The sequence below is a fragment of the Scyliorhinus canicula genome, chromosome 6 (assembly GCF_902713615.1).
Source record: "Scyliorhinus canicula chromosome 6, sScyCan1.1, whole genome shotgun sequence".
In the NCBI taxonomy this organism is placed as follows: domain Eukaryota; kingdom Metazoa; phylum Chordata; class Chondrichthyes; order Carcharhiniformes; family Scyliorhinidae; genus Scyliorhinus; species Scyliorhinus canicula.
In genome coordinates, this window is record NC_052151.1 from 27,854,837 (window position 1) to 27,868,567 (window position 13,731).

Below are 13,731 nucleotides of genomic sequence, written 5' to 3' on the forward strand. Positions count from 1 at the left end.
CCTGATACGTACATTGCCTTCTCCCTGCGAACCTGATTGGAGTGAGATTATTAGGACCAAGCAGGCTCTCCTTTCACGTTAAAGGTAAACCTCTTTACTCAGAGAGTAGAGTAATAAGGGCGTGGAATGCCCTGCCTGCAGCAGTAGTGGACTCGCCAACACTAAACGCATTCAAATGGTCATTGGATAGGCATATGGACGATAAGGGAATAGTGCAGAGGGACTTTAGAGGGGTTTCACAGGACGGCGCAACATCGAGGGCCGAAGGGCCTGTACTGCGCTGTAATGTTCTATGTTCTTTCACAATGGCACAGTGGTTAGCACTGCTGCCTCACAGCGCCAGCGACGAGTTCACCGTCTGCGTGGCATTTGCACTTTCTCCCCTTGTCTGCACGGGTTTCCTCCGGGTGCTCCAGTTTCCCCTCTCAGTCCAAAAATGTGCAAGTTTGGATATGCTAAATTGTGGGGGATTGGGACTGGGTTCGGGTGCTCTTTCGAAGGGTCAGTGCAGACTTGATGGGCTGAATGGCCTCCTTCTGCACTGTAGGGATTCTATGATATTTTTCTATTCTATGAACGTGGCGTGGGTCTCCAAGGCCGGCTGGAGTGGGTTGCGAAGGCTAGCCAGCTGGCAAAAGTGGATCCCAAATCAAAACAGTTTGAAAAACACTACTCATCAGAGAACCAGCCTGGAGTCATTCTATGCCTTATGAAATGAAATGAAAATCGCTTATTGTCACGAGTAGGCTTCAATGAAGTTACTGTGAAAAGCCCCTAGTCGCCACATTCCGGCGCCTGTCCGGGGAGGCTGGTACGAGGCTGGTATAACTCGATAATACTACTTTGCCCTGCCCATAACCATGCCAAAGTTTATTTGTGACAGCAGCTTCATACTTCTTTTATATGACCATTGACCAGCCACATTTTCAAATTTTCCGCTCTTTTGTTCTATTTTCTTTTAGACTATCAAACTATACAAAACGGGGAAAGAAAAAACAACCTTGCTGTAAAGGACAGATCCATGGACTGGTTTACTGGAAATGAAGAGTGACAATACCTTGCAAATAACTGGATTCATGCTCAAACAAAAACATCCTACATTTGATAAAATAATCAAGTCCCTTCTACTGCAATGTAATGGAAATGTCAAATAGAGGATAACTGACAATTCTCTGTTAATTAAAAAGGGTTCAGGTGACAACATTTACCATTAAAGTGAAGGTCAGTCACTTTATATTTGTTGTCTGCATCCAGTTTTAATTAGTGCCTTAAATTCACCAAGCTATGCTATTTAGAGTGCACAGATATTCAAGTTAGTGACTTTTTAAAAAAACTTCTCACCCACTTTGTTGCCATTTCAGTTTGCCAGCTGGTGTGGAACTGGAAAACGTACTGAATTTGTGACAAATAGTACATTTTTGATATTAGTTGCTGTACTACCTTATACATGCAATTATAAAGACATTTATACGTGGTCAGTAATCAACTGAAGACCGTTTTTCACTTGAGCCCATGACTTAAGACACTGAAATTGATTTTCCAGTGAGAACATCAACAAAAAATAAGGGTATTAAGAAGTGACACTGGTCTAAATGAAGAATCGACCCTGATCCCCATAAAAAAATTAATTGGTTGTAAAAACAACTTACATCAGGAATTTTCATGACCATACAGTCACTTTGTAGACAAGTGGGCAAAATATTCTGGTAATGCGTAGTGACCATTAGATTGAAACAGGAAGGCTGAAATTTGGTCTTAGCACTTCTAATAGCTTTTTAAATCTCTTTTATGTTGAATAGTTGCTATTTCAAAGTCCTTTGCTACCTGTTTACTGACAAACATGTAGTTATTTATGAAGATTAAACTATGTTGCTCGCCTTTTATGTTCAAATGATTCTTTGACATTGTTTTTGTTATCTTTTATCCTACCACACTGTAAATATTTAAAAATGGAAAAGTACTACAACACAAGCTGTATGAATAAATGAGAAAACACACTTTTTATTTTATTTATCAGTGTCTCAGTACAGAATAAAACTTGACAACACATTCAATCTTCACAATTCCACAAATCCTAGTTATTGTTTTCACTGTTGTGTGGAGTAGAATATACAGGGGCAGGTCTAAATTTTCTTAACTTGACAAGGAAAGCTGATGGGGGAAAAAACACAAAAGTGAGATTGATGAGAATCTCTTGTTACAATCAGAAACAATACAATAATCTGTCCTGACCATTCATTCAGTAAAATGTTTCAGTCTCTTTGCAGCCTTCTGCTGGCGTACTTCCTTGATGTTCCCGTATTCTAAATTTTAAAAGCCTCTCCTACCCCAAGAAATCTAGCAGGCTGCGATTAACTAGCCACGCCTAGTGAATTGCCCACTGCAAAATAACTTCCCATCTTGCATTGTAATTACCAACCCAATACTCAGCAAGGGACTGTCTAGGGAAGTAAAACCCATTTCATATAAATGTTTAGGATAAAGGCCAGGGCCAGCAATTTCCCCTTGAGAGTTTTCCCCACCTTTGGCAACTTCAGTGGAAATCCTGTTTTTGCGCGTAAAAAGGGGTCCCCTTGAACTTTAATCAATGTTACGCAGCGGAGAAGGAAATGCCCCAAGGAAATTCCTGATATATGCAAGTACTGCTGATGCCTCATATTCTTTTATGGCCAAAGGAAAGTGTCCAAAGAACGTCAGATGAGCATGAGAGGAATATCATAATTTTTTTAAATGTTAGTTAGGATACAACAAACTGCAATGAAGAATTTGGAGAATGGCATAAACAAGTTGGAGTGGACATAAGAGGCGGGATTCTCCGACCCCCCCCCCCCCCCCCCCCCCCCCCCGTTTCCGGCCAATCCCACCAGCGTGGATTAGACATGGTCCATACCGGTGGACCTGGCTTGGTGGGCGGTTAGCGGGGTCCTCGGGGTGGGGGGGGGAGATCCGGCCCCGAGGGGGGGGGGGGGGGGGGGGGGCCACGGTGGCCTGGCCTGCGATAGGGGCCCTCCGTGCCAGTCTCTAAGGCTCCACGATGGCCGGTGCGGAGAAGAAACCCCCTGCGCATGCGTAGGAAACACGCCAGCGGTTTTGATCATGCGCCAGACCATGCTGGTGGTCATGCGCCAGCCGGCAGAGGCCCTTCGGCACCGGTTGGTGCGATGTCAACCCCTCTAGCGCCAACCTAGCCCCCTGAAGTGCGGAGGAGTCTGCAACTTCCGGGCAGCCCGACGCCGGAATGGTTCACACTGCTCTTTGCCGCCGGTATGGGCCGCCCCGCCAATCCAGGGAGAATCCCAGTCAAGTGTAGTTTAATGTAAAGTGTGAAGTCAAGCATTTTAGGAAATCAAACCCTAGAATAGTGAAATCTTCAGTGAAACAGTAGAATAAAATGATCTAGACACCGTGTTTAAAAAGTAGGAGGTCAGGTAAATAATGTATTCTTAGAGGTACTAAGGATGAAACCAAGGAATCGATTAAATAAAAACAGAAAATGCCTGAAAATCTCAGCTGGTTTGTGGAGAGAGAACGGAGCTAACGTTTCGAGTCTGGATGACTATTTTTGTTTCAGATTCCAACATCTGCAGTAATTTGCTTTTACTTGAGTCAATGATGAATATGTGCATGATGTGTTAGTTTGGCGACAGTAGGAGAACTGTGTGCTAAAGAGAGGATATCAGAAACATGGAAATTATGGAAGTTAGTTTGGCCAGAATATTACCCGGGAAGAGCATATGATTACAATGTTAGGCTTAGAAAAATCTAGGACTGCGTGTACTAGAGCAGAGGGAATGAAGCAGATCTATTCCAAGTTTCTAGATTTGTAAACGGGTAAACAATAAAATACTATTTCCAGCAGTTAAGGGATTGGTTTAAATATAACTTGCAATTATATGTCATCTTTCACATCCCCATGTTCTGAAGTGCTTTAGAACCAATGGATCACTTTGGAAGAGCAATTCCAGTTAAATAGCGGACGCAAATAGGCACATAGCAAACTCCCACAAACTGCAAATGAATGGATGATCAGAGAATCTGTTTATACTGCTGTTGGTGGAGGGAGGAGGATGGATCAGGACACCAAGTCAATTCCCTACTCTTCTCGGAATACTGCCATGGAATCTTGGACAACTGCCAGATCAGTGGGACCAGGCCTGTTTTTAAAAATCTCATTTGTAACACAGCACGTCAGGCAATGCAGCACTTCCTCAGTTCTGCACTGCAAAGTATGGTCTACATTGGGGCCTGAATTCACAATCTTACGTGTCAGAGGCAATAATGCGACCAACTGAATAAGCTGACAACATTTGTTTTATGGATTCATTTTAAAGAATACTGTGATATTAATAAGTCTATACTAAGGATTTATGAGCTGTGACTAAAATTTATGTCGGAGGCTTCTAAAAATAACAAATTATATTTATATCATGCCTTTAATGTAGTAAATCATCTAGAGGTGCTTCACAAGTTTGTTGTGAACAACATTTGATATTGAACCACAGAAACATTTATGTGAATATGGCACCTATAATAAATTCTCCCAAGACATTTCACAGGAGCATTATAAAACAATGCATGATACCAAGCCATATAGTAGGTATTAGGTTAGAGGAACATAGAATCATTGAACTTACGATGCAGAAGGAGGCCATTCGGCCTATCAAGTATGCACCGGCCCTTGGAAAGTGCACCCCACCCAGCCCCACACCTCCACCCCATCCCTGTAACCCAGTAACACCACCTAACCTTTTTGGACACTAAGGGCAGTTTAGCATGGCCAATCCACCTAACCTGCACATCTTTGGACTGTGGGAGGAAACCGGAGCACCCGGAGGAAACCCACGCAGAGATGAGGAGAACATGCTGACTCCGCACAAACAGTGACCCAAGCCAGGAATCGAACCTGGGAACCTGAAGCTGTGAAGCAACAATGCTCACCACTGTACTACCGTGCCGTAGCACAATGTCGTAGTGATTTAATGGATTGAGAGAAGAGAGGCAGAGGGATAAAGGGAGGAATTAGAGCTTAGGCCTTGGTAATTGAAGGCATAAGAGTCAACAGCAGAGCAATTATAATCAGAAATGCTCAAGAGGCCAGATTTGGAGGAGTGTAGATATTTCGGACTGTTTAAGGGCAGGAGTAGATTACAGAGACAAGATGGGGCAAGGCTTTGAAAACAAGGATGAGAATTTTAAAATCAAGGATTGCTTAACCGGGTTCCAATGTTCAGTCAGCAAGCATAGGGGTAATGGATGAATGGGACTTGGTATGGTCAGCAGAGCTTTGGATGGCCTCAAGTTTAGAGGGTGCTAGAGGGTTACAGAACACGGGAAGCTAGTCAAAATGCACAGGAATAGTCAAGTCTAGAAGTAACATAGATGTGGATGAGGGTTTCATTAGAGCTGGGGCAGGGCTCAATGTTAGGGAAGTAGAAATGAACTTACTGATAGCATGGCGGTGTAGTCAGACCTCACCTCAGGGTCAAATATGACACGAAGGTTGCATATAGTTTGACTCAGCCTCAGGCAATTGCCAGGGAGAGGAATGGAATCAGCAGACCATTTTGTTTTCAGGATGTGGGCGTCTGGCTCGGCCAGAATGGATTGCCCATCCCTAGCTGCCCTTCAAAAGGTGGTGGTGAGCTGCCTTCTTAATCTGCTACATTTCCTGAGGTGTAGATACAGCCACAGTGCTGTTAGCTGTTAGGGAAGGAGTTCCAGGATGTTGACCCAGTGATTAGGGATCAGCAATAAATGCTGGCCTAACCAACGGCACCCACACCCTGGAAATGAAAATAAATGCTGACTGTGGGGGATTCATCGATGGTAATTCCATTGAATGTCAAGGGATGGTGGTTAGATCCTCTCTTGTAGGAGATGGACATTGCCTGGCACTTGTGTGGCACAAATATTACTTACCATTTGTCAGCCCAAGCCTGGATATTATCCCGGGCTTGCTGCATTTGAACATGAACTGCTTCATTATCTGAGGAATCGTGAATGATGCAGAACAGTGTCCCCAGATCATTACCCTGGGTCTCTGGATTATTAGCCCAGCGACAATACTACTTCACCACCACCTCCCCCTAACAGAGTTTGTTTCTTTGGTCTTATTGTATTTGATTTCTGCTCCTCCAGCACTGTATGTCAGACGAACTATCTTGGCAATTTGAGACAGTGAAGTGGTGAAGGGAGCTGGCTGGGAGTGAGGTAGAACTGGGTGTTGACAGTGTAAATATGGAAACTGGTGTTGTGTTTTCAAAGATGTTGCAAAGTGGTATATGGATGAGAAATAGGGAGGGGTCGAGGACAGAGCTTTGGGGGATACCAGAGGTAACGGGGCAGGAACAGAAACAATCACAGGTAATTCTCTGACTATGATGGAATAAATAAGAATAGAACAAGGCGATTGTAATCTAACCCTAGGCCAAAGGCCAGACAATTCAGATTTTGAAAGTGCCACTGGAAGTGAATTGGGAGGGCGTCTTTTTCCAGGGACGCACAGTAGTAGGGGGGGTGGAAGTAGCAGGAGACACATTGAAGAAGGATAAGGATGGAGAGTCACTAGAGTAGATTGGTGTAGTCTATCAAAGGTTACAAACAGCCCAAAAAGGAAGAGGAGAAATAGCATTCCTGCGTCACAGTCAGAGACTATCATGTGTGACTTTAAATAGAGCCATTTTGGTTCTCTGACCAAGGCAGAAGGCTGTGTGGTGGAAGACAAAGTTGGAATTCCAAGAAAGATGGGTATGGATTTGGGAGATGACAGCGCATTGTAAACCTTGAGCAGAAAGGTTTTGCATTGAAAGGCTTTTGGGGACTGGCCTATAATTCATTCAAATAGAGGGATCAAAGTTTTGTGAGCAGAGGAATGATGATGGCAGATCGGAAGGAGAGTAGGGCAGTAGCTGAGGAGAGAACCATTGACAATATGAATTAACATGGCAGCTAGGAGGAGAAGACAGATGGCCAGCAGTTTAGTGGGGCTGGGCAGCAGGTCAGCAGTGGGGCTGGGGAGCAGGTCAGCAGTGGGGCTGGGGAGCAGGTCAGCAGTTTAGTGGGGCTGGGGAGCAGGTCAGCAGTTTAGTGGGGCTGGGGAGCAGGTCAGCAGTGGGGCGAGGGAGCAGGTCAGCAGTTTAGTGGTGCTGGGGGGCAGGTCAGCAGTTTAGTGGGGCTGGGGGGCAGGTCAGCAGTTTAGTGGGGCTGGGGAGCAGGTCAGCAGTTTAGTGGGGCTGGGGAGCAGGTCAGCAGTTTAGTGGGGCTGGGGAGCAGGTCAGCAGTTTAGTGGGGCTGGGGAGCAGGTCAGCAGTTCAGTGGGGCTGGGGGGAAGGTCAGCAGTTTAGTGGGGCTGGGGAGCAGGTCAGCAGTTTAGTGGGGCTGGGGAGCAGGTCAGCAGTGGGGCTGGGGAGCAGGTCAGCAGTTTAGTGGGGCTGGGGGGCAGGTCAGCAGTTTAGTGGAGCTGGGGAGCAGGTCAGCAGTGGGGCTGGGGAGCAGGTCAGCAGTGGGGCTGGGGGGCAGGTCAGCAGTTTAGTGGGGCTGGGGAGCAGGTCAGCAGTTTAGTGGGGCTGGGGGGCAGGTCAGCAGTGGGGCTGGGGGGCAGGTCAGCAGTTTAGTGGAGCTGGGGAGCAGGTCAGCAGTGGGGCTGGGGAGCAGGTCAGCAGTGGGGCTGGGGGGCAGGTCAGCAGTGGGGCTGGGGGGCAGGTCAGCAGTTTAGTGGGGCTGGGGGGCAGGTCAGCAGTGGGGCTGGGGGGCAGGTCAGCAGTTTAGTGGAGCTGGGGAGCAGGTCAGCAGTTTAGTGGGGCTGGGGAGCAGGTCAGCAGTGGGGCTGGGGAGCAGGTCAGCAGTTTAGTGGGGCTGGGGAGCAGGTCAGCAGTTTAGTGGGGCTGGGGAGCAGGTCAGCAGTTTAGTGGGGCTGGGGAGCAGGGCAGCAGTGGGGCTGGGGAGCAGGTCAGCAGTGGGGCTGGGGAGCAGGCCAGCAGTTTAGTGGGGCTGGGGAGCAGGTCAGCAGTGGGGCTGGGGAGCAGGTCAGCAGTTTAGTGGAGCTGGGGAGCAGATCAGCAGTGGGGCTGGGGAGCAGGGCAGCAGTGGGGTTGGGGAGCAGGTCAGCAGTGGGGCTGGGGAGCAGGCCAGCAGTTTAGTGGGGCTGGGGAGCAGGTCAGCAGTGGGGCTGGGGAGCAGGTCAGCAGTTTAGTGGAGCTGGGGAGCAGATCAGCAGTGGGGCTGGGGAGCAGGTCAGCAGTTTAGTGGGGCTGGGGAGCAGAAGGTGGGTCCCACAGACAAGATAAGCTTGGAGAGTGCATGAGGATAGATAGGAATAAAAGATGAGTTATGGTATATGATGTGGGGGGACCTTAAAAGGACGATTGGCTTGATGCGGTGGGGAGCTGGCAGAGGCAGCTGATCGGATAATCTTAATTCTAATTACATATATCATGGCCTCCTCATACGCTCTTGGAGTGAGAAGTTTAAGGAGACGGTTTGCAGTAGTGGAAAGAAACCAGGGGTTATCTTTACATTCCAGGACAGTCCTGGAATAGTGAGCACTCTTGGCAAATTAAAGTAGGACCAAGGGTGCTTTTTGTTGACCAGCCAGATGGGACAGTAAATGGCTAAACCAGTTATCTAGCATATTATTCGAGTCTTGAGAGCAGAGAGGAGCGCTATACCGGGGATACAGCCAGGTTTGAGAGAGGGCAATCATTTAATGGGGACTAGAGCATCAAAGGTAGAGGTGAGGATGTGGGTGAGCAAATCAGCAGTTGCAGAAACGTTGTGAACATGTTGTGAAAGGCTAGACAATTCAGATCTTGAAATGGTAATTGTAAGTGAATTGGGAGAGAGCTTTTTTGCTGTCCCTATCTGCTGTGTTGAAAGGGGTGGTGGGAAAGTCAGGAGGAGAGAAGAGAGATGTGGGTGGAGAGTGATAGAAGAAAACCATATCGCATTAACTATGATTAACATGATAAGAGTATTAAGGCCAGGTGAGATTGCAAGGCCAAGGTATAGTCATGAATATGGATCAGGGAGTTTCTATGCTGGGAGAGACAAAGGGAATATAGGAAGGCAGTGAACTCAGAGGAGAGACAGAAAGCATGATAAGTTCTCACGGTGGGTAAAATCACAGAATATAACAAATCATTGGCAGCAATCTGAGCGAGTAACATGGTGGAGTTATGTGGATAATTGTTTTAATAGTATTTGGATGGCCAGTAGAGAACAACAATTTGAAGTGAGAGGCGTAGAACACAGTGAGATAGGTATTGATATAGGAATATAAGGGCAGCCCACATCTGCCACGAGTGTAAATGGCAATGCGGGTGCAAAATCTCCCGAGAGTTGGGAAGCAAAATTTGTGCTGGAGAGATTTCATTCCCATTTTTCTCTGCTTCTCGCCGGTGACATAACGAGGATCCCACCCACAAAGGGCAAGAACCACATTTAAATATTATTAATGGGCCTCCCCACCACATGATTTCTCCCCCCACTCACTGAATATTCCTACCTCGCCGAACCGAGTTTACAACAGCTTTAGAAGAACGGGATGGAGTTGAGGGAATCTCGCCTGGACGCCAAGTGAAGTATAATCCCCTATGCCTGGGATGGTACTACACCTGGCACTGGTTGGCAGTGCTGACCTATGCCAGGGCAGTGCCAAGTGCCCTCCTCTGGGGAGCCCCATTGCAGAGGTGCCCCTTATGTGGTGTAGCTGGGGTTAGAGGACTAGGCCAATGCTTGAGAAGTGGGGGCGATGGCAGCATTGGGGAGGGGGGGGGGGGGGCAGTGGGCGAAGTGCCTGCAATACTGATGCATTGGTGGGGATTGGGGGGGGGAATGAGTGCCCCCCGATACTCGTGCGGTCAGGTGGGGTGGGTGAAGAGACGAGACCTCAGTACCTCTCTGATGGGGGTCCTCCATCCTCAGGGGGGGGTTTTAATTCTAGCGCTGATCGAGGCGCCATCTTTAAAGACGAGGTCCCAATCTCTGTAGAGCCTTGGCGTCGCCCTGACAGTGTGACAGTGCGAACCATATCCCCAGACTTTCTGCACACTAAGTGCCAGGAAATCTGGTCCGAAAACTCGGCTGTGGATCTGGAGAGATATGCGTCAGTTTGTCAGAGCTTGACACTCAGACAAATTCCTGTAAAATTCTGCCCCGGATCACTAATAACTCAATATAGAGTTGTTGTGTTACACTTACCTGCAACAAAGAAGCAACATCAATGTCAGAGTTTTTAAACAATAAATGAAATAAAAGTGAAAAAACAAAAATGAACTGGAATCACCTGTGTGAGAAGCTTGCTCATGATGAGGTCTGGCAATATAAGGCATTGTGCAGAAAGCTTTAGTATCTTCCTCTTCACCTGCATTTAATGTAAAACATTTTAATAATAATAATCTTTATTGTACAAGTACGTTTACATTAACACTGCAACGAAGTTACTGTGAAAATCCTATAGTTGCCACATTCCGGTGCCTGTTTGGGTACACAGAGGGAGAATTCAGAATGTTCAATGCACCTAACAAGCATGTCTTTCTGGACAGCACGGTAGCACGGTAGTATTGTGGATAGCACAAATGCTTCACAGCTCCAGGGTCCCAGGTTCGATTCCGGCTTGGGTCACTGTCTGTGTGAAGTCTGCACATCCTCCCCATGTGTGCGTGGGTTTCCTCCGGGTGCTCCGGTTTCCTCCCACAGTCCAAAGATGTGCAGGTTAGGTGGATTGGCCATGATAAATTGCCCTTAGTGTCCAAAATTGCCTTTAGTGTTGGGTGGGGTTACTGGGTTATGGGGATAGGGTGGAAGTGTTGACCTTGGGTAGGGTGCTCTTTCCAAGAGCCGGTGCAGACTCGATGGGCCGAGTGGCCTCATTCTGCACTGTAGATTCTATGATATTCTATGACTTGTGTGAGCAAACCGGAGCACCCGGAGGAAACCCAGGCAGACACGGGGAGAACGGGCAGACTCTGCACAGACAGTGACCCAAGCGAGAATCAAAGCCAGGACCCTGGCGCCGAGAAGCAACCGTGCTAACCACTGTGCTACCGTGCTGTTCTAAGTTAACTTCAAAGACACCTTTTCTGAAATATTAAACATACAATAGAACAATTCATCCTAACATTTTTTAAATATTCCCTCTTTACCTCAAAGTGCACACCCTGCGACTTGGATCTTTATTCCTGGTTTGGGAGAACTGGGTCAGGACATGTCCTGGCTCGGCACACCCAACTCAGGAGAAAGTGGCCGGGAAGTTGGAATTTAGGGGCGATGGGAGTCTGGCCGGCTGAATTTGGAACGGCTGGACAGGAAATATAATGGTCGAGCCAGCTCACCAGTTGTTTTTTACAGTTCCAATCATATTTTTTATTTTAGAGTGCCCAATTCTTTTCTTTTCCAATTGAGGGGCAATTTAGCGTGGCCAATCCACCTAGCCTGCACATCTTTGGGTTGTGGGGGTGAGACTCACGTAGACATGGGGAGAATGTGCAAACTCCACATGGACAGTGACCCGGGGTCGGGATCGAACCCGGGACCTCAGCTCTGTGAGGCAGGAGTGCTAAGCATTGCAACACCGTGCCACCCTCCGTTCCAGTGATCTTGACAGTTAATGTGTTTATGCATTTTTCATGCTCATTCATGTCTAATTTTAACAATCCCACAGGCACCGCACTTGTTTTTACCAATTCAAGAGACGTGGCTAGGCCACCATTTATTGTCCTTCCCTAATTTCCCTTGAGAAGGTGATGGTGAGCTGCCTTCGTGAACCACTTCATTACATATGATGTAGGTACATGTACAATGTCAGGGCAGGACCTCCACAAAGCACGCCTAACACCTTGAAAGCTGACCCGGGACCACATCCAAAGATTTACCCCACAAAGTTTGGGCCTGCTCCTACCAGCGGGAAGTAGGGTAAATGCTTTACCGTCATCCTCCAGCACAGCTGCATCTCTTCCTTCTTCACCCTCAACCCCGTCGTGCACATTCCTTTGCGGTTCGACTCGGGGTGCCGTGCTGCCATCCTTCCGTAGAGCTGGTGTAACGAGCCAGTTCCTGTGAATGACCTCAAGGATTTTCTCACAAGAGAGGGATAACTGGGAACTGCGTATTCCTTCCAATAGATCGACAACCTGGGTGATACTGCAAGTAACAGGTGAGCAGAAGAACAGTACACTCGAGCCCTAATAAAATTTGCCACTATTACAACAACATTGTACATTTGTGCAGCAGCTTGTATGTAGAAAACACCGAAAGGCGAATTGCATGGGTGGTGAGGAAGGTGGTGGTGGGGGGGAGGTACAGAATAAAGAACAAAGAAATGTACAGCACAGGAACAGGCCCTTCGGCCCTCCAAGTCTGTGCCGATCATGACGCCCTAACTAAAACAAAACCGTCTGTCCTTACTTGGTCTGTATCCCTCTATTTCCTCCCTATTCATGTACCCATCCAGATGCCTCTCAAATGTTGATAATGTGCCTGCTTCCACCACATCCTCTGGCAGCGCATTCCAGGCACCCACCACTCTGTGTGAAACATTTACCCCGCACTTCTCCCTTAAACTTTCCCCCTCTCACCTTGAACCTTTGCCCCCTCGTAAAAAGCCTCTTGACTATCCACCCTGTCTATACCTGTCACAATCTTGTAGACCTCTATCAGTCCTCCCCTCAGACTCCGTCTTTCTATGAAAACAATCCTAGTTTATTCAACCTCTCCTCAGAGCCAACACCCTCGAGACCAGGCAACATCCTGGTGAACCTTCTTTGCACTCTCGCCAAAGCTTCCACATCCTTCTGATAATGTGCTGACCAGAACTGCAGGCAATACTCCAAATGCGGACTAACCAAGGTTTTATACAGCTGCAACATGATTTCCCAACCCCTGTACTCAATGCCCCGGCTGATGAAGGTAAGCCTGCCATATGCCTTCTTGGTCACCTTGGCCACCTGTGTTGCCACTTTTAGGGAACTGTGCACACGTGCACATTTCCTCGAAATGTGCATATATCCTGTCCCTCATTATCTTTTCCAAAAGCTTCCCCACCACTGATGTCAGGCTCACCGGTCTATAATTTGCTGGATTATCCCTGTTTCCTTTCTTACACAAGGGAAAAACATTGGCTATTCTCCAGTCCTCTGGAACCTCGCCTGTGTTCAAAGAGGATATGAAGATATCTGTTAAGGCCCCAGCTATTTTTCCACTTGTCTCCCACAGTAACCTGGGATAGATCCCATCCAGCCCCGGGGACTTGTCTATCTTAATGCAATTTAGGATACTCAACACTTCCTCCTTTGATATATCGACGTTCTCCAGAGCATTTACACACCTATCCCTGACCTCAATATCTGTCATGTCCTTCTTCCTGGTGAATACCAATACAAAGTACTCATTAAGGATTTCACCCACTTCCTGTGGTCCCACGCATAACTTCCCTCCATTGTCCTCAAGTGGGCCTACTCTGTCTCTTGCTACGAATATGTGCATAAAAAGCCTTGGGATTCTCCTTGACCATTTTTGGTAAAGATGGCCCTTTGTAGCCCTCCTAATTCCACGAATAAGAAAGAGAAATGGATAAAAGGAATACAATAAACAGACACCCAGCCTTGATGATAGTTCAAAATATGAGTTATAAGAAGGCGCAAAGAGTTCGGCAAGCAAAATATTGTGGATACTGGACACATGAAATAAAAACAAAAAATTGCTGAAAACAATTGGCAGGACGCAGCATCTGTGAAT

General features: G+C 47.2%; 2 protein-coding genes across 6 annotated transcripts in view; one reads left to right on the plus strand and one right to left on the minus strand.

Annotated features, from left to right (window-relative positions):
• spdya (speedy/RINGO cell cycle regulator family member A) overlaps positions 1 to 1,998 on the plus strand; it is a 77,544-nt gene extending 75,546 nt beyond the window's left edge. For all 5 annotated transcript variants that reach the window (XM_038799078.1, XM_038799082.1, XM_038799081.1 and 2 more), the window contains one exon: positions 963 to 1,998. In XM_038799078.1, the coding sequence (XP_038655006.1) occupies positions 963 to 1,051 (89 nt within the window). In that variant the 3' untranslated portion in view covers positions 1,052 to 1,998. The remainder of the gene's footprint in view (positions 1 to 962) is intronic.
• trmt61b (tRNA methyltransferase 61B) overlaps positions 1,982 to 13,731 on the minus strand; it is a 35,213-nt gene continuing 23,463 nt past the window's right edge. The window contains exons 5-7 of the mRNA XM_038799076.1: positions 11,924 to 12,138; positions 10,283 to 10,360; positions 1,982 to 2,151 (exon numbers count right to left, since the gene is read on the minus strand). Coding sequence (XP_038655004.1) covers positions 2,075 to 2,151; positions 10,283 to 10,360; positions 11,924 to 12,138 — 370 coding nt within the window. The 3' untranslated portion in view covers positions 1,982 to 2,074. The remainder of the gene's footprint in view (positions 2,152 to 10,282; positions 10,361 to 11,923; positions 12,139 to 13,731) is intronic.